The sequence below is a fragment of the Gymnoscopelus microlampas genome (genome assembly GCF_963454915.1).
Source record: "Gymnoscopelus microlampas genome assembly, chromosome: 7".
Lineage (NCBI taxonomy): Eukaryota > Metazoa > Chordata > Actinopteri > Myctophiformes > Myctophidae > Gymnoscopelus > Gymnoscopelus microlampas.
Genome location: NC_139944.1, coordinates 18,212,697 through 18,232,673, shown reverse-complemented (window position 1 = coordinate 18,232,673; position 19,977 = coordinate 18,212,697). Strand labels below are relative to the sequence as shown.

Here is a 19,977-nt window from a genome sequence, read left to right as displayed (position 1 = left end):
TAGCAATTAATCTATCGTTTTACTTTTTGATTTTATACTTAGCCTCTCAACGGTGTCATGCTAAAATAGTGAAAATACAGAACTTGTAAATCGTCTATTTTCACTATTATATATATATTTTTTACCTTTCGCTATATTGACAAAATATGAATCGATTATTAATTGATTATTTTATAATTCATTATCATTATTGATTATGTTGTATAATTAAATTGATTCGTTTGATTAAGTGTCGCACCCCTAAATCAGCTCTTCAGCCTGATGCTGTTTCTTTTTTTTTGGACTGTGTGAAGATTACCTACTGATGTGAATTTGTGTGTGTGTGTGTGTGTGTGTGTGTGTGTGTGTGTGTGTGTCTGTGTGTGTGTGTGTGTGTGTGTGTGTGTGCGTGCGTGTGTGCCATGATTTTGTGAATGTAACCTTACTGCACCTATACTATTTGCGTCATCCTTGTATGCTCTCCTTTATGTGGACATACATAAATTGTTAAAGTGTGTGTCTGTGTCTGTGTGTGTGTGTGTGTGTGTGTGTGTGGAGGGGAGTGGGGGCTGAATAAGATGGAGGGATTGGGGGAATAGGTTTAGTAGAGTTGATCCCTTGGGAGCAGATGGCGAGCGGTTTGCTTACCTAGAGAGAGACGTGGTGGATCCCAGGAGCTACAGTTAGTTGGTTTGCACGCTGTTGTCACAGGAGGTGAGGAGACCCATGAGAACGCCAGAGAGACGGGTAAGCACTTTATTTATGAATGATCTAATAAACAAAGCAGTGGGTTCTCAACCTCTTCTGGATCAGGGCCCATTTGAAAATCATGAAAGCGTTCGCTGCCCACCTATCTGACCTCTTAACACGGCAGCCGAATGGCTGCCCGGCCATGTGCCCCAGGCAGCACGCAGGTTGGGAATCCCTGGTCTAAAAGCTGCGGGCAAGTGATTGTGAATTTATGGTTTGAGTTAAAATAATAGCCCAGTCAAACAGACCGTGATTCTGAACTCTTCATGGTTAAGGCTGTGTCACTGTCTTTTTATTTTATTTATTATGAGCATTCCAATGTGATTATACCAAATATTGTATAATGAAATTAGCGTAAAACACAAATGATGCGCCCTATTAATGGCATAGTGGGTATAATCTGCCTCTGAAACCCCATGTACCCCTGCTGGCCTACTGTACTGGTCCCCACCAGAACCACTTGTACTGCACATAATCTGAGTGAACTACACAGTGGTCTGTCTGCTTTAAAAACGAAAGCACCAGAAAAATATAGGTCTCTTACTGCAGCATATCGTCTCTGTCGGGCAGAAATCGCAATTTTTCAAATATATTGAACCTATGAAAAGTATTAAAAAGCACTTCTGACTAAACCTCCTAACTCCTTTGGATCCTCAAACTGACGTTCTGTCTGACTTCCTCATTCTAAGCAATGATGCAAAACATGGGCAAAACAACTCCACGTTAATAATAGTCAAAAACCTCCTAACTCCACTTGAAATGGATTTGGGTAAAGTGATGATAATATAAGGACATATTCAAGTATCTGACAATGTACCATACCAACTTTGATGAGGCAGTATTGTTCAATCTTTTCTAATTTCCTGAAAAGTTAATATTTTGGACATAGTTGGTTTCTGCCCGACAGCAGAGATATACTGTATACCTGAATGTGACACGTTGCGTTGCGGCTTTTATTTTGCACAACTTGCTGAACTTAATGCTCCTCTTCTAGACCGAGGTTGTGACAGAACCCGCGTGGGACAAGGTGTGGTCATGTCGATGAGAATGGCCGTGCTGCTGCTGCTGCTGCTGCTGTGTGCAGGGTCCCTGCATGCCTCTGCCCTGCCAGCGGTCTCCTCCTACGAGTTCACTGCCTACAGGATGCAGCACTATGACCTGGGGCTGCAAAAACATGGTAGGCTCACTGTGAGGAATACACATGACGTTTAACTCAATGTGGATAGGAATGGTTCTCAAATTGGGGTCCGGGGACCCCCAAAAAGTGGTCCAAGTACATAGCCAACTCAGGTCCAATTTGTGACAAGTGTGTTAACCCTGTCTGAGGGTAGTGTCTACTGAGGTCCCTCCCCTGAGCGTCTGTTGAAGCCATTCAACAGACGCCATTTGTTTATTTTATTACATTTTATATATTTTTTTGCAGAATCCACACAAAGGACAATAACACTCTTTCCCCTCCATCGATTACCACCCCTCCTCTCAACAAAACCTTAACATACTTTACTGGGCCGTCAATGTGTGTACTACAGTACTGTATTTTGAATGATTTTACAGTAACTTCTGATAGTTCTTGTAAAAAAAGGTAATGCGGATGGTGCTACTTACTTTCCAAATATGGACATGCTCCACTGCCATGCCCAAATACGGATATCTACTGTAAGTATAATTTACAGCAACATCACCACATCATTGTATAAAAGAAACCGGACAATTAGCTGAACAGACTTCCCACCAACTAATCTTCTGAGGATTACGCTTTCAGGATACCACTTCATTGACATTCACAGGCACAATAACAACAGTCTAATCTGGATCCGTTTCTGCATTCTTTTGCTGCTCAAACTCACCCAAGCTTTGATCTTGGGTGTGTCCACAGTCCACACCTGTTGACGCGTTTATCTTACGTTATCTGTTGCACAGATAGAACCTTTCCATTCATTCTGAGGAAGAAACTGACCCGGTGCAAGAAGTAGCATAGGATCTTTTATTGAATTGGCGAGCATAATAATCTGAAACAGAAACCATGTCCAAAGCAGTGACATCGTTGATTTCTCGCGTCTCAGAGGAATACGCCGCCACCACGCCTCAGAAGCTGAAGGTATTGGACGCGTACCTGCTGTACATCCTGTTGACCGGAGCGCTGCAGTTCCTGTACTGTCTGCTCGTTGGAACCTTCCCCTTCAACAGCTTCCTGTCTGGCTTCATCTCCTGTGTGGGATGCTTCATTCTCGCCGTGTGTCTTCGTATTCAAATCAATCCACAGAACAAAACAGAGTTCCGGTCCATCTCCCCACAAAGAGCTTTTGCCGACTTCCTGGTCGCTCACACGGTCCTCCATCTTGCTGTGATGAACTTCATTGGTTGAAGCGTTGCAACCCCACCTATGAAATTAACCCATCGAGCGGCCACTTGGGTAAACGGAAGATTCCCGGGTCGATCCCCAGCTCCCCCTGACATGCTGTAGTGTCGAAGTGTTGGAACCGGATGTGGCCAGCCTTGTTACATGATGTTGGTCATCTCCATATATGGGCATGGTCTTTGACGTATGATGCTATAAATGCTCATGGTTTTGGCCCAATCCGAGTCCCATTGACTTCCATTATGACATTTTTCAAGTTTTCCAAAATAGGAAGCGCTTGAGAAAGAATGTGGGAGTCATTCTTTGGCCTACTGCCGGTGTGCAGTGCTGTGCACAAGAAATTTGCAACATTAGTTCCAGACAAACACACAGACCAGACAAGACCCGGCATGCCCCCTCACCTCCTGTGAGTGAGTGAGTGAGTGATTGGACAGACAGACGGACGGACGGACGGACGGACGGACGGACGGACTGACAGGCAGACAGGCAGGCAGAGAGACAGGCAGGCAGGCAGAGACAGAGTCATGGCATGGCATCACATCTGCACAAAGCTGTGCCTACCTAGCGTTTGAACATAATATGAAATAAATAATAAATAGAAAGGATTTGGAAAACATTTAAACAAATAGAGACAACTGGGCAAAGCCCCAAGAGCGGAGCGCCGTCAAATGCAGCAACAGATTATTTGTATTTTATTTTTAGTGTTTTTTTCATTACAAAAATCATTATTTAAAACACAAACATGAAAAAGGGAATTGAAAAAAACATATATCCCCTCACGCTTTACAAGGACAATATCAGTGACCAGAACCAGGGACTTGTGTTTTCTACCGTTACATATAGACGGAAGGGTTTTTTTCTGATCAAATGAATATCAAATATCTAAATATTGAATCAAGCAACTTAAAAACCGTCTGGGGTGCTCACAAAAGACAGAGTAGACGTTTAAATACCACTTTAAATAATAGAAGAACATTTTTAATATTTAAAAGCTGATGATTTGGGCCATTTATGCTCAAACAATCACTTGAGTCATGGAGCTTTTTTTTTTTAAAACATTTTTATTATTCACCAATATTCAAAGATTCTATTTTGATTGATTGATTGTTTTATTGATTGATTGAATACTTTATTAGACAGAAATGCATTTTGAATGAATTAATTAATTAATTTTATTTGTATAGCGCCTTTCCAAACATAGTTACAAAGTTCTTTACAGACATGCTAAAAACAGCAAACATCAGCAAAAAAAGAAATAAAAATAAGAAACATTAAATGGAACTAGAAAAAGTGCTCCTCGGAGCACAACTCTCCGCTGTTGGGAATGTTGGGAATGTTCTATCTGTATAAGTTTCCTATCCGTCCTGACTGTATAAGTGTCCTATCCGTCCTGTCTGTGTAAGTGTCCTATCCGTCCTGTCTGTGTAAGTGTCCTATCCAATTGTTACAGTATCCGCCATTTCTCAACCATTTCGTGATTGTTCCTGTCTTACCTCACTCTTACCAGACTTGTGTTGGGAATGTTGGGAATGTTCTAATTCTTATGTTCTAACTGTCCTATCCATCCTGTCTGTATAAGTGTCCGATCCGTCCTGTCTGTATAAGTGTCCTATCCGTCTGTATAAGTGTCCTATCCGTCCTGTCTATGTAAGTGTCCTATCCCTCCTGTCTGTGTAAGTGTCCTATCCCTCCTGTCTGTATAAGTGTCCTATCCGTCCTGTCTGTATACTGTAAGTGTCCTATCCGTCCTGTCTGTATACTGTAAGTGTCCTATCCGTCCTGTCTGTATACTGTAAGTGTCCTATCCGTCCTGTCTGTGTAAGTGTCATATCCCTCCTGTCTATGTAAGTGTCCTATCCGTCCTGTCTGTGTAAGTGTCCTATCCGTCCTGTCTGTATAAGTGTCCTATCCGTCCTGTCTGTGTACTGTAAGTGTCCTATCCGTCTGTGTAAGTGTCATATCCCTCCTGTCTATATAAGTGTCCTATCTGTCCTATCTGCCAATTATGTATCAGCCATGCAGCCATTTCGTGATGGTTCCTGTCTTACCTCACTTTGACAGTGGCAAGACACTGTCAAAGTGATGCCATGTATTTATACAGTATTTCACCGTATTGTCACGTGTCACGTGAGGCTTGACCAATCGGTGTGTCATATTTAGAAAGTGAAAACAAAACTCTCCTGCGGAGAGTAATAAAAACATCAAAACAGCATTTGTAGTCAGCCGATAAAACAAGTTAAGCAATCAGAGCTGACCAAGCACATATCCTTAGGAAAAACACTTAACATACAATGTGTTTTCAGAATCGATTTAAAAGAGGACACTGACTCTGTTAGCCTAAGATCCACGGGCAGGGCGTTCCAGAGCTTAGGTGCCCGGGCCGCAAAAGCCTGGTCCCTCCGGGTGACAAGGCGAGTCTTGGGAGGATCCATGAGGGCCTTATCCGATGATCTGAGGCCGCGCACTGGCTTATGGGGTTCCAGCAAGTCCACAATGTAAATGGGAGCCAGTCCATGCAGGGCTTTAAATGTAGGGCTTTAAAAGTGATAAAACAAATCTTAAAATCAATTCTGTAGCTCACAGGCAGCCAGGATGGGTGTAATATTGTCACGTTTCTGGATTTTCAGGGTGGGATACCAATTTTATCCAATCAGGAGAGAGAACTCACTCAGGACACAGGATAAACAAGTGAATTTGGAAGTGATGACGCAAAGAAATGAGCAGACACAATTGGACCTGGAACACTATACAAATTTAAGCTGATAAAAGGGTGCTTTCGCCTGATTGGCTGAAGTTTGGCCACCCACCTGAAAATGTATTTTCTGTGTATTAACGAGCTGGAGGGATGTAGAGACCCATGTTACTGAATAAACACTTTATATAATGATTACTACTATCACAATATAGAGCTTTAAACCTTTTAACATTTTGTTTTTGTTTTAACCAAAAAATATCACTTACCTACCTTCAAGTACTTATACAGTACTTAAAGTACGTAGTTACTTACCTCATTCTTTAAAATATATATATTTTTATACGACACATATAATTTGTGTGAATTAGTAATCACAGAGCAATCGTCAGGGATACGGTGAGGCTATGGACCGGAACTAGGTAATTGGCTGTCTTTCCAGCTTATGAGATCTATACTAGCCAATCGCAATGCTCCTGTCCCTCCGGCTGATGTGATCAACTGGTACTAGGGCATAAAGTTTACAAAAACATGTACTGCACATCCAAATGATAAAATACCTGGACAGAAGAACAAGTGAAATACAGAAAAATAGAGTCTGCACACTGACAAATGTTTCCATTAACATTTACGTTAATACCACCAAATAATGAAATATTTTCAAGCATCAAGCTTTTCCTCACAAGGAAATCACATACATGACATAGACACAGACACAAAAAAAATGATTCCTGATGACCTTGCACATTAATGAACAAAAATGTTGAGTTTAACTTCAACCTGAATTCCATGAAATAAAATATATTATCAAGTAAATATAGATGTCTCACAGACATGGGAATCCATTTTAATCTAAATACAAAAATGTAGTATTTAGCTTAAAATAGATTTCCATGTCTCAATTCCCAGTATTACTCAAATGGAAAACTGAAATATATTAGTCTTTTGTACAGACACATTCATTTATTGTGTTTAATCTGTGTTGGACATAATCTGTTAGGTCCAACACAAATTCAATTGGATTTGAAAATTACAGATGATGACAGATAAAAAACCTGTAAATGAACCGTTCCATATACACACATTTGTTTTTTTTAAATGAAAAATAATTAAGAATGAAAACCTTTTTATTTCCAGCCAAGGAGCAGAATTTTTAAGTATGGATAGAGTGTCTGAATGAAGGTGCAGCCAGTGAAAGAGTAGAGATGAGCTCTGGCCTCCACATCATAAAAGGAGACCAGCCCCTCCTCATAATCCACAAACACTCCCACCGTCTGGATCCCCTCTCTTACAGGGAGGAGGACAGAAGGGCCGGCACGAGCCTTGAAAATCTTTCCCCACCTCAACGCTATGGTCCAGTGACCGTTGTTGGGGTTCCGTTTAATGTGTGTGGCCCACTGGTCAACAGACTCTCTGGCCACTCCTAAATACCAGTCAGTATACCCTTTAACTTGAACCTCATAGTAAAACCTTCCAGAGGAGAAGCTTTTATTTCCAAAGACGGAATTATTCACAAAGACAGAATGAGTTGCATCCATTGCATATTGCCGGATGCTCCTCAGCTCAGCATCATACAGCTTCTCCATCTCTTGACTGAGTGTCTTCTCCAGCTGAGCCACAGCTGTCCTCACAGTCCCCACATACGAAGACTGACGGACATTGACCTTTGTCCAGTCCTTGGTGGGTAGAGGGGTGTTGATGGATGTGAAGTTCTGGAGGAGGTGGAGGTGGTCTTCAGTGTGTGAGAGCTGCTTCAGCTCAGAGCTTCTCTTCTTTAACTCTGTGATTTCCCTTTCCAGCTCTTTAATAAAGCCTTCAGCCTGTTTCTGTGTTGTTTTCTTATTTTCTTCAATCACATCAACGAGCTCAGCCTGGCTTCTCTCAGTACAGCTCATCAGAGCAGTGAAGACCTGCACACCGTCTGCTATCTCTCTATCGGCATCTTTCTTGCTGAGCTCTGCAGACTGTTTGACCTCCTCAATCTTCTCTTGTCTCTGCTGGATCATCTGCTGAACTTCAGCCTTCTGTCCTTCACATTCTTCTTCCAGAGACACAATTTGGTGTGACTTGTGGTCTAGCTCAGTGCAGAGCTTACAAACACACACATGGTCAGTCTTACAGAACAGCTCCAGAGGCCTGTCATGTTTCTTACACATACAGTCTTCCAGGTTCTTTACAGGGTCGATTAGTTTGTGTCGTTTTAATTGTGCAAGTCTCTGGTGAGGCTCCAGGTGAGTCTCACAGTAGGAGATCAGACACACCAGGCAGGACTTCAGGGCTTTGAGTTTGGTCTCAGTACAGATGTCACAGGAGACTTCACCTGGTTTAGCAGGTTCTTGGTTTGCGTTGGATGTTTTTGTTAACTGTTTTGACTTCCTGAAATGATCAGCCATCTCAGAGAGGACTTTATTAACAGAGAACTTTGGTCTCTGGTAGAAGGTTTCATCACATAGCGGACATTGACACACTTCGCTAGTGTCCCAATAATGTGTGATACAGGTTTTGCAGTAGTTGTGTCCACATGCAGTGGTGATTGGATCAGTGAACACACCCAGACAGATAGAACACAGGAACTGGTCTTCAGACAGGAGACTGCCAGCAGATGCCATTTCCACACACTGAGAATAAAAGTGAAAAGATACAAATAAAAATGTAGTTCTTGAATGATACTTTTCACAGCTTATTATGAATCTGGCCATAAATCCTTGAAGACAATTACAGGCAAACCCTGTTTGATGGTGATTGTCACACGACTCACAAGACCACTTTGTCCCTGACGGGTTGAAACCTCCTGTGTCCAAAACTGTCACTTTTCAGGATTCAAATTCAAAAGTAGCAAAAGTATAGCATATTGTGGATCTGCTACTTTTGATACTTTTGTGTGACGCTGTAAAGTAGGGTATTAATTTACAAAAAAACACGGTGTTCGAGATTAGCTGCACAGACACACGGACAGGGGTGAAAACATACAGTAGTTTTCACCTCCCGGCCGTTCCATCCTGGCAAAGACAATCATTATCTATCTATATCAGTACTCACCTGTGTTTAAGATCTCAGTATTTGTGCAGGCGGCGTGTTGAAAGGAGGTTTTGTAGAGAGTACGTACGCTGCCACCAAACTACTTCCACTGTTAAACTTTCATTTCACTAGATTTGTGTCACGGAGAAACTCCTCCTTGTACTGTAGCTGTTAACCCTTGACTCCCTCCTCCACTCTTCTCTGTCCCTCATTCACATTCACCCACTTCTCGCTTCTCCAGTCATCCTCCTGATCTACACCACTTACACCATTCATGAGAGAGGAAGAAAAGAATACCTTTTCATTATCTCTGCCATGCCAGACAGCTGAAGATCGCAGATTATATTTCGCCCTGGTCCGTCCGTCTGTGAACAGCTAACATCCACACATACACCTCATTTGCATAATCTTCCAAAGATGGCTGCCTGGGTGATTTGAGTTATACACTTCAAATGTGCCTATGTCTTTTCATCAAAAATACATTGTGATATACAGTATTTAGGGAGTATTTGTGACATATAATGTATCATCACCTTTGCAAGATAAATGTGCTGGTGCTCATACTTTAATTCTGGACACCTTTCTGTGCAAAGACATGCATTAGTATACTTCTTGAAGGCCTGTACAAATGTTGAACTTCACCGTCTGTGTGTTTTTGTCCTTGGAGGCTGTCGGGGAGCCATCGTGGTGGCGGAGGCGCGCTCGTCAGATGAGCCGGTCCTGACGCGACGCTGTGTCATCATGAAGGTGGCAGATTTCACCACAGAGAAATTCCTGGAGTCACAGAGACAGAACGCCGCCGCCATACTGCTCCTGATGCCACGAAACACCTCCTCTGTTCCTCAGGACATAGTACAGGTAACAAGTACAACTGTACATCTTAGGGCTGGGTGATGTGACTTCAAATCGAATCAAACATCAAAAATCAAACATTTGCCTTGATTAAACGATTATTTAAAAAAGGAAAACAAATAGTGAAAATAGCCCGTCTACAAGGTCTACAGATCTACAGATCTGCTACTTTTGATGCTTTGGTGTGACGTTGTAGCATGATCAAGTAGGCGAGGTTTCTGCCCGACGATATATCTTTTGATTTCACTTTCGACCGGTTTCTATCCTGTTCTCTTTTCTCTCCTGCTCTTACTCTATCTTTATCCTCTCTCCTCCTCTCACAAAAAACTACAAATGGTGGAGCACTCATGCAAATATATATTTTTTCCCCCACTCAATTCTTTACAGCTGTAAATCTGTGATGTGACGATAACGTTGACTCTGCTTCTTCCCCCATGCAGTCCTTCATGGAGAGTGAGAGCGAGGCCTTGCTGGAGGAGACCCGGATGCCTGTCTACGTGGCTCCAGAGGATGAGCAGCTGCTCTGCATGTACGAGGAGGTCAAACAGGCTGCAGCCGCACGCACCTCCTCCATACTGGTCAGAGGTGAGAGGACAACCCCATGGAGGGAGGGAGGGAGGGATGAATGGATGGATGGATTAAAGTGGTCAGTCGCCACGACTTATTTGAGTGTTTTTTACTAGATTAAAGACTATTAGAATCTAATAAAGCCCGACAAATATGTGACCAATTGGACCCGGCCCAGCCCGTGCCGACGGGCCGGGTCCAATTGGTCACGTATTTGTCGGGCTTTGGGTCGGGCTGGTCTAGGCAACAAAATGCATTTTTTTTAAATGGAAAAGGGTGAGAGAGATGGAAAAGGGTGAATGACTCCTGTTCTTAACGAATTACCAAGATTTTTTGAGAAAAAAGGCATAATTGCATGCACCAATTAAGCTTGTTTAGAAAAATGACGGACTACGGGCTGGGCTGGGCCTAATGTGTCAATTATCTATCGGGCTTTGGGTCGGGCTGGGCTTGAAGTTCTGTCGGGCTGGGTCGAGCCGGGCTCAAATATTTAGGCCCGATTAAAGCTCTATATTAGATCAAACTAGCAATAAAAGAAATCGTTGCTGTCAGGCACTTTTTGTGTTTTTTTGTAAACTGATGCCTGACTTGATCACACTACAGTGTCACTCAAAAGTAACAGATCTGCAATTGATCTTGATCTTGTAGATCTGTAATTTGAATCCTGAAAAGTAACAATTTTGGGACGAAATACAGTTCTATTGCTTATCGTGTAAATTGATGTTCAGAAGCATCGCAAACACTTTGAACGTTTGGAGATTTTCAAGTGAGCCATGACCCAGGTTGGGAACCTCTGGTGCAGAAGATACAGCACTATGATGATAGCATGAATTGAACTGGCAGAAGAATGCATCTAAAGAGTATTCTTGTACTGTATGTTCTCTTTTCTCTCTTCTTGGCGGTTTCTTGCTGTGTTCCTGTGTGTGTGTGTGTTGGCAGTTCTTCGCAGTATGGTCACATCGACGTCCTTCCAGATCTTAGTGAACAACAACAGTCCTATTAAAGCCATCACAGACAACACACTGGTCACTCTGGAGGTGAGTGTGGAACCCTTAACCGTGAATGTTTCATTCAGTTATGCTTTAGTCCAGTGGTTCTCGAAGTGGGAAGTATACATTAGGCTTTTTGTTAGATAAATGAAAATGGTGAAGGTGAACAGGGTTTGAATTGAGTTTATTGAGGTTTAAGATTATGTTGAGGTCAGCTTAAACTTGATTATCCCAAATAAAGAAATGCAATGGAGAGAGTAAACAAAGTAATAAAAATAAGTAGGCTACAGTACATAAAGGTAAAATAGCCCCCCCCACGCATGCACGCACACGCACACGCGCGCACACACACACACACACACACACACACACACACACACACACACACACACACACACACACACACACACACACACACACACACACACACACACACACACACACACACACACACACACACACACACACACACAGAACCAAATTCAAACAGCTAATATAAAGGCTAATACACCGCATTATACCAGATGGAAGTGTATTGCACATGACCCATAAGCGGTTGTTTTCTTCATTGTTCAAGTACTATAAGCTTGTTAATTTAATAACCTAGCTGTAGCTACAAAAGACTTGTTCATCTCTGTCAGACTACACTGTAGTTGTTGCAGAGCAACAACTACAGTGGGAGCAGTCGTGAAAGTGGAAGCAGTCGTGAAAAGGAGTCACTGAGGATTCACTTACTGCCCTTTTCTGAACGAGGTCTTTACTCAGAGGTTTAAACAGCAGACTAAGTTTTCTTATTAAACAGGGAGCACCCAGCAAACACTCCAATTAATTAAATTCGGTAAGGAACATGAGCCTCGCTTCATATCTACGGTGGAGAGGAATGAGGAAATGTAATATTTGTCCACAAGATAGGTCAAGGACAAGGTCTCACACACAAGAGATTGAAAGAGTGCAAGAGGAAATGAAGGCTTTGTCGCAAGACAGGTCAAGTTTGCTCACGAGATGGATTGAAACAGTGAGGTATGAGTCACTTGTGGTCTAGCATTCAGACTATAGACACAATAAGAATTATCGCTTTAAATAATTGTTTAATTCATCACTTTAAATAATCGCTTTTGCCAGATTTTGGTAGAGAAATAAGCAATATGGTTAATGAAAACAAGCCCAAAAGAAGCGACCTAGGCCAAGAGCACTTTAAACCTATATACAGTACATCGGCTATTTGAAAATAGTTGATCTACAAGCTCACAACGTGTGACGAAGCGACATGTTGTGAGCTTGTAGATATGCTATTTTCTAAAAAATCTTGGGAAAAATATGTGGAATATTTTAGAACATTTTGCACAAATCTTATATGGGGTCTCTGGAACAAAACATTTTCAGATAAGGGGCCGCAAAAAAATACATATTAATTTGGAGGTCCTTGACATTAAAATGTTTGAGAGCCACCCAAATTAGCAACTACACTTTAGAAAGAAGCCCAAAAAAACGTAACCCGCTACTACCGATATTTACACAACCAAACTTTACAGAAAAACAAGCCCAAAGTCGCTTATAATAAGCGGACATGGCAACACTGTATATGACTAGTGTGTTTTGCTAAAGCTACAATCTCAGATTCATCGTAACTTGATTGGCGGGTGTTGCAGGGAGTTCTGATTGGAGCAGGGGAGGACCCGCCTACCATCGTCATCACTGCCCACTATGACACCTATGGACTGACCCCGGTGAGTTATATACATCATGTAGCAGCCACTAGTTTTTGTAGTGGATCTGACCACATTGCCTTATTGGAGTACCAATAAGGCAATGTCACCCATCTTCAACCTAACTTCATATAATTGGTCACTAATGCTCATTATGGTTCACAGTGGTTGTCCCATGGAGCAGACTCTAATGGCAGCGGGGTCACCATCCTGCTAGAGCTGGCGCGTCTCTTCCAGAAACTCTACAGCAGCTCCAGCACCAGACCACCGTGAGTTAACATGAACCTTTTGACATTATTTGCTTGATGGTTTCTAATCGGTAGCACAGCTTCTTTGGCATGTAAATGGTAAATGTTGCATTTATATATAGGGCCTTTCTCCAAAGTACTTTACAATGTGCATCACATTCACCTATTCACACACACCGATGGCCTAGGAAACCATCCAAGGCCCCTACCAGCTCAACAGGAGCAGTTAGGGGTTCAGTGTGGGCGGGGGGACGGGGATCGAACCGGGAACCTTCCGATACCTCCACTGCCGTCCTCTGCATGTGTGGTGCCAGTGTGGTGCCAGTGTAATTTGAGTCACCAAACCTGGCAAGGGTTTCAGGTGGAAACATACAGAAATGTAATGTATGCAAGCTTTATGTGCATGAAGTGAAGCGGTGAATCATTATTTGAGCGTTCCGTCATACAGATGTGTTATTTATGTTTTAGTTATCACCTGATGTTCTCCCTCACTGGAGGAGGCAAGTACAACTTCCTGGGGACCAAGAGATGGATCGAAGAGAATCTGGATCATGCAGGTGAATCTGCACAAACTTAAGAAAAGACACTACAAAATGTCCTTAGTTTTCCACTAAATAACTACGGCTTTGGTGTTGTTGTGAGAGTATAGCTGGAATGTCTATACTGTGTTTAGTGTATACAAATGCAGATTTGTTGCATTTTAACCGTTGCATTGTTGCCGTCCTTTTTTGCCATCCAATCAGAGTCCAGTCTGCTTCATGACAACGTGGCATTGGTTTTGTGTTTGGACACTCTGGCCAATGGGGATGGGCTTTACATGCATGTGTCCCGCCCACCTAGACCCGAGACCCCCATGCACGCCTTCATTCAACAGCTGGAAGAGGTAAACGTTTCAGTTCACAGAGTTAAAGGGTAAGACCACTTTGGTAGAGGTTTTGGTTGTGTAGTTACCTTGCCATGATGTAACTTCAAAGGTGGGCAAGAAATCAAAAATAATTGCTCCATTGATTAGAAATTGATAATTCAAAATATGCTCCTCATTGACTTACATTGTACGGTAAAACAGCTCTCAAAGTCACTCTTTTAGCACGTAAATGAACCCAAACAAAGTTGATTCAGACAATATAGAACATCACCAAACCCAGTACTGTTTGTTTTTTTAATAAAAATGTCAACTTCCTGTTGATTTTACTATTTGAAGATCCGGATCCGGATCCGCGGACCCAGTCCGGGTTTTCTACTTATTAAAAATGGCAAAATCAACAGGAAGTTGACATTTTTATTTAAAAAAAAAACAGTACTGGGTTTGGTGATGTTCTATATTGTCTGAATCAACTTCAAGCGTTCGTTTTTGTGCTAAAAGAGTGACTTTGAGAGCTGTTTTACCGTACAATGTAAGTCAATGAGGAGCATATTTTGAATTATCAATTTCTAATCAATGGAGCAATTATTTTTTATTTCTTGCCCATCTTTGGAGTAACATCATGGCAAGGTAACTACACAACCCAAACCTCTACCAAAGTGGTCTTGCCCTTTAAATGACCATACTGCTGGTCTGGCATGGTTGGCCCCTTGACTACAGTATACTTGACATTTCTGCAGAGAATATTCCAAAGCATAGTTTGTTGGATTTTTGAGGAACGTAGAAGTCATTGGATCCCATTAATTTCAGTCTAAAAAACAACTTTCTGGGACTTGAAGATACGTAGGTACAGTAGGAATCAGTTAAGTTAATCACACCTTCACGTTTTTGTCAAAGCTGTTATCCGTTTTAGTAAGTAAGTTTAGTTTAGTTTAGTGAATTACTCACCCCATGAAGCCTTGAATTCATTCAGATGTTTTTAGTTTTTGTCACATTACATGCCAAATACATATTCATTTGGGGGGGGGGGGTCCTTGACCTGAAAAGGTTTGAGAACCAGCGCTTTAAGCTCATGCTGAGGATGGTGTGTTGCAGGTGGTTTTGTCCAGATTTCCGTGGGTGAGGCTGGGAATGGTCCACAAGAAGATCAACCTGGTGGAGTCCACAGTGGCGTGGGAGCACGAGCGCTACGGCCTGCGCAGGATCCCAGCGTTCACTCTGTCCCACCTGGCAGACCCCAACGCCGAGCAGAGAGGGTCCATACTAGACACCATGTGGGTTCACTGTGTTTATTCACAGGCCTGGCACCGTTATTACATAATCGCCTGATCACAATTCTTTGAGATGATTGCACTTTTGTTTTTGCATAATCATCAGAATTATTTTCATTCATCTGTATAAATTAATCTGTTGAAAAATGTCATACTGTACAGTGTACAGTGTCCATTTTTTAAAAAAATGTGGAAATAGCAGATCTACAAGCTCACAACACATTGTGATGTGGCGTGTTGTGAGCTTGTAGAGCAGCTATTTCCACTATTTTATCTTTTTTTTTGATAAAATGATTAAATATGGCCTATTTTGGCCATAGTAGGCTACATTATTTGTTTTGATTGTTGATATCGGTCATTGTCAGTCATTTCTTATATAACTTAAAGTATATTTAAGTTATTTGTCATTATCTGCCTTGTGCAATTTAAAAAAAAACATAATTCAATCGTTAATTGCAATGATCATGATCATGATCATCATGACAGCCCTACATATTTCATCCACACTACAATATGAGAGCAACTGCCTCTTGAGTGTTAACATGTGGATCATCCTCTCACACAGGTCTCAAGTGGACTTCAGGAAACTCAAGCGTAATGGCATTATTATAGCAGAATCCCTGGCCCGCTTTATGTACAACCTCTCTGACAAGGTATTTATATATACAGAAAAAAAAAACACATAATCACTTAATGTAAAAGCTAGGTCCTACAGTATCAATAGAACACTGACTAATGCCTGCTGTTTTTTCCATGACAGGGTTCACCCAAAGACCTTCAGGTTTTCAAAGGCCATATGGTAAGATTCTCAGTTGTCTGTATGAGAGGGGGTGTGCTGACCTCTGGTGTTACTTTGATGGCATTGCAGTTCATATCTGTTCCTTAACCACTTCAACTCTAAAACATCCCCATTCTGGGGGCGATAGGGATTGCGATGTGATGCATTGTGAGCTTGTAGATCGGCTAAAGACATTTAAGTGTACTCAACCAAGTAAAGGGTTTAGGTGTTATTGTCCGGCCTCATCAATGCTTTGTTTCACTAGCAAAATGTTCAAGGATAGCATAAGTGCCAACTCATATTGGTGCTTAAATACATACAATATTTAATATTTAATAAAATAAATGTAGAAGAGGTAGGGAAGTTTGCGCTCTAAATTCAAGGATGAAACCACCAAGAGGCCACCATGAACAAAAAGAAGGGTCTCACACACTGAAAGTTGAAAACTGAGGATCTTTAGTTTAAAACAAGTAGTACACTTGCACTTTTTGCACTTTTGTAAGTAAAGACTATTTTTTTTGCATCTAAAGAGCCTCAGTTTTCATGTGTGCGAGCCCCTTCTATTTGTTCAGGCCGGGGATCAAATGAATGTAGCACAGATAAATTAGCACAGATGAATAAACATAGCCCAGGTTTTCAAGAGCAGAGGTCGACCACTAGTATCCACATCTTTACGCTTTGTTTTATATGGATCTTATGATGCAGGACTTCCAGGACAGTCGTCTGTCCAGTCTGATGTCCTTCCTGACGTCGGTGCCCCGTGCGGCCCAGCTGCTGGACAAGGAGCCCAGGCAGGTGGTTCTGGTCAACTCACTGGAGCAGGAGTTCAGACGCTACCTGAGACAAGTCCACAGACACACCTTCAAACAGGACAAGAGGTACTAGGAATGGATGCAGTGGTGGAAAGTAACTAAGTACATGTACTCAAGTACTGTGCCTACAAGTACACATTGGAGGACTTTTTTAATACTGGAGTGTTTTACATTTTCAGTACTTTCACTTCTACTCCACTACATCTCATAGGGAAATATTGTACTTTTTACTCCACTACAATTATTTGTACTTTGTACTCTACTTTGAAGATTTTGATTATTATTACAAAACCACTTAAGACCTACAGTATATACTTTGGCAATTAGAAAATAGCTGATCTACAAGCTCACAACGCGTTGCAAAGTGACACGTTGTGAGCTTGTAGATCTGCTATTTTCGTAGGATTTTTATAATTGTATACATTTTAAAACTTGTGAAATAGGACCTTCTGCATAATGAGTACTTTTACTGTTGGTGCTTTAAGTAAATGTTCATGCCAATACTTTTGCACTTTTACTCAAGCACATTTTTAATACCGAACTTGTACTTGTAACAGACTATTTCTACAATAGGGTATTGATACTTTTACTTAAGTTAAACATGAGAGCACTTCTTCCATCACTGACTGTATGTACCTATGAACTGCATCATGTGCAAGATTATTTTCTGCCAATAACATTATTGTAAAATATATACTAGAATATATTGATTATTTCACCAGCTCAGTGGTCTTGTGTTTGGAGTGTCTGCCCTGACATTGTGAGGTCGAGGTTCAATTCCCGACCGATTCATACGGAAGATGATAAAAATGGTACCCAATGCCTCCCTGATTTGGATTTGATTTGACTTATTAATTTCTGGCAAGAAGGTATAAAGAAAAGGTAAAGAGAAAATGTAAAAAGTACAAAAGTACAACATTTTAAAGGCTATATTTTAGCCTTTTAAAATGTTGTACTTTTGTACTTTTTCAATTTTGCTGAGTGCAAAGCAGGTATGCAGGTACTGTAAGTAAATTGACTTACCTGCATCCCTGCTTTGCACTCAAGGATTGGATTGGGGAGTAAGTAGGTATACCTGTGACATACTAGCATCATAGGTGGTGTACCTGTGCATCGTGGCTGGAGGATGTACTCACGCCACAGAAACAGGAGATAGGTGGCTCGAGGCTACTAACTTACTTAAACTGATTATTTCCCTTGCAGGGATCCTGACATGACATTTTTTGATCAAATGAACCAGCCAGTGATGATGTATAGGTAAGGATGACTTTGAGCTTAAGTTCAGTAGTTTTTTTTTGCCATTTCAACAGACTTGACAAGAATGTGTCTTTGTTCACTTAGTTAACAACAACAAATAGTATACTACACTGTCATAAAACAACAAAATCAATACACAATAACATAATACAAATAATATAATATACAATAAAGTGTACTTGTTACATTATCACAGCATGCAAAAAGAGGCTGATTTTAGGTACCTAATGGCATGGAGGAAATTTGATACTTAGAGGCCTTTATGTAAATATGATTATTTGTTGAAAGTTGTATCTTTTTCTCATCAGAGTGAAGCCTGCAGCCTTTGATCTGTTCCTCGGTGGCTGTATTGCAGCGTACTTGGGCATTATTTATTATGCTATTCAGGTTGGTTTGCACACAATGCACTCAGTCTTATTGCCCAGAAGGATTCATTCACTTGTGTTCATATTAAAGCACAGATACCAAGGTTACACCAAAATGCATGAACCGGCTTGTTTTGCTCCAATTTTTCTTTTCTTTTCTTTCACAGAATTTTGGCTTTCTGTATACTAAACTCAAAGCAGCAGTGAAGGCCAAGCACCAGTGAATGGACGTGACTTTGGATTACACATGGATAAATGAACACCAGTGGTGTAAAGTAACTAAAGTACATTTACTCAAGTACTGTACTTAAGTACACTTTTGAGATGTTTTTACTTTAGTGGAGCATTTCCAACTTTCAATTATTTTATTATCTCAGTGGCAAAATATTGTACTTTTACTCCACTACAATTATTTGAAAACTTTAGTTACTAGTTATTTGTAGATTTTGATTGTTATTACAAAACATACATTAACCACTTCAGCCCTATACACATTTCGGCCATTTGAAAATAGTCGATCTACAAGCTCACAATGCGTCACGATGTGACTCATTGTGAGCTTGTAGATCGGCTATTTTGAAAAGAGTTTCATACACTTTTTACATTTGAAAACATGTGAAATGGGACATTCTGCATAATGAGTAGGATACTTTTGGTACTTTAAGTACATTTTGATAACAAAACTTTTCTATTTCTACATTGCAGTATTGATACTTTTACTTAAGTAAAAAGTGTGAGTACTTTTCCCACCACTGACGAACACTGAGGATTTGACTGTAGCTCTGACATGAGATGCCCAGAAATATTCCACTGCTCCATATGTTGAGCCGGATACAGGAAGAGTGGGCACCTGAGATGTCTGGGCACCTCAATGTGAAATTTCTTTTTTTTTCAAATGTGAAAAAGTAAGTATGCTTTGGAGAATGGTTTGTAATAATGTATAATAACGTATACATGATTTGAACATGCACAGCACATCATTATCAGACCTAAATTTACCCATCAACTTCTTGTTTATGCCCATATCCACGTTTTGTAGCAACTTGTATCAATTGTTGAAATATTTGGCCTTAAATGTCAAATGTTCAAGCATGTTCAAATCATGTACACTTTGGCTTATTTCAGACCATTTCTCAAAGCATACATTTATTCTTTATTTCTTTTCTTTACCGTTGAGCCAACCTTGAAACCAATACAATCTATGAATCTGAACGCTCAATACATTGTGGAGCAAAGACAACATGTCCCTTTTGTACATCTGCAATGAAATCTTGTTTTTTAAGTAGTCTGTGTTGCATCATTTGAATTTCCTTCCTTCTTTTCATTAAACAGAAAACCAATGAATTGCAGATTGCTTCCGCACACCCAAAAAAAACAACAACCCCACAGACTTTGTTGTAGCTCTGTCTCATCAGGGGGTGAAATGAAGAGTAAACAAACTAAATAAGGGAATAGGAAACGGGATACGCCTT

The 19,977-nt window shown here is 41.0% G+C and overlaps 3 protein-coding genes across 3 annotated transcripts; 2 read left to right on the top strand and 1 right to left on the bottom strand.

The window, feature by feature from the left end:
* Positions 1 to 808: 808 nt before the first annotated feature.
* Positions 809 to 18,729, top strand: LOC311048482 (BOS complex subunit NCLN; the record flags this gene model as incomplete). The annotated part of the gene is made up of 16 exons (XM_084061741.1): positions 809 to 893; positions 1,724 to 1,906; positions 9,466 to 9,656; positions 10,091 to 10,235; positions 11,157 to 11,254; positions 12,856 to 12,933; positions 13,078 to 13,181; positions 13,629 to 13,717; positions 13,904 to 14,043; positions 15,118 to 15,296; positions 15,859 to 15,946; positions 16,054 to 16,092; positions 16,777 to 16,949; positions 18,087 to 18,140; positions 18,449 to 18,527; positions 18,673 to 18,729. 16 exons carry the CDS (start codon positions 809 to 811, stop codon positions 18,727 to 18,729), a joined length of 1,782 nt encoding a protein of 593 aa, XP_083917867.1.
* On the top strand, positions 2,753 to 3,094 carry LOC311049604 (dolichyl-diphosphooligosaccharide--protein glycosyltransferase subunit DAD1-like; the record flags this gene model as incomplete). Its single annotated transcript, XM_084063285.1, has 1 exon — positions 2,753 to 3,094. One exon carries the CDS (start codon positions 2,753 to 2,755, stop codon positions 3,092 to 3,094), a length of 342 nt encoding a protein of 113 aa, XP_083919411.1.
* LOC311049418 (zinc finger protein RFP-like) lies at positions 6,799 to 8,899 on the bottom strand. Its single transcript, XM_084062990.1, has 2 exons — positions 8,820 to 8,899; positions 6,799 to 8,398 (listed from the first exon to the last, which is right to left on the bottom strand). The coding sequence occupies exon 2, from the start codon at positions 8,387 to 8,389 to the stop codon at positions 6,908 to 6,910; it is 1,482 nt and encodes a 493-aa protein (XP_083919116.1). The 5' UTR covers positions 8,390 to 8,398; positions 8,820 to 8,899; the 3' UTR covers positions 6,799 to 6,907.
* Positions 18,730 to 19,977: the final 1,248 nt, after the last annotated feature.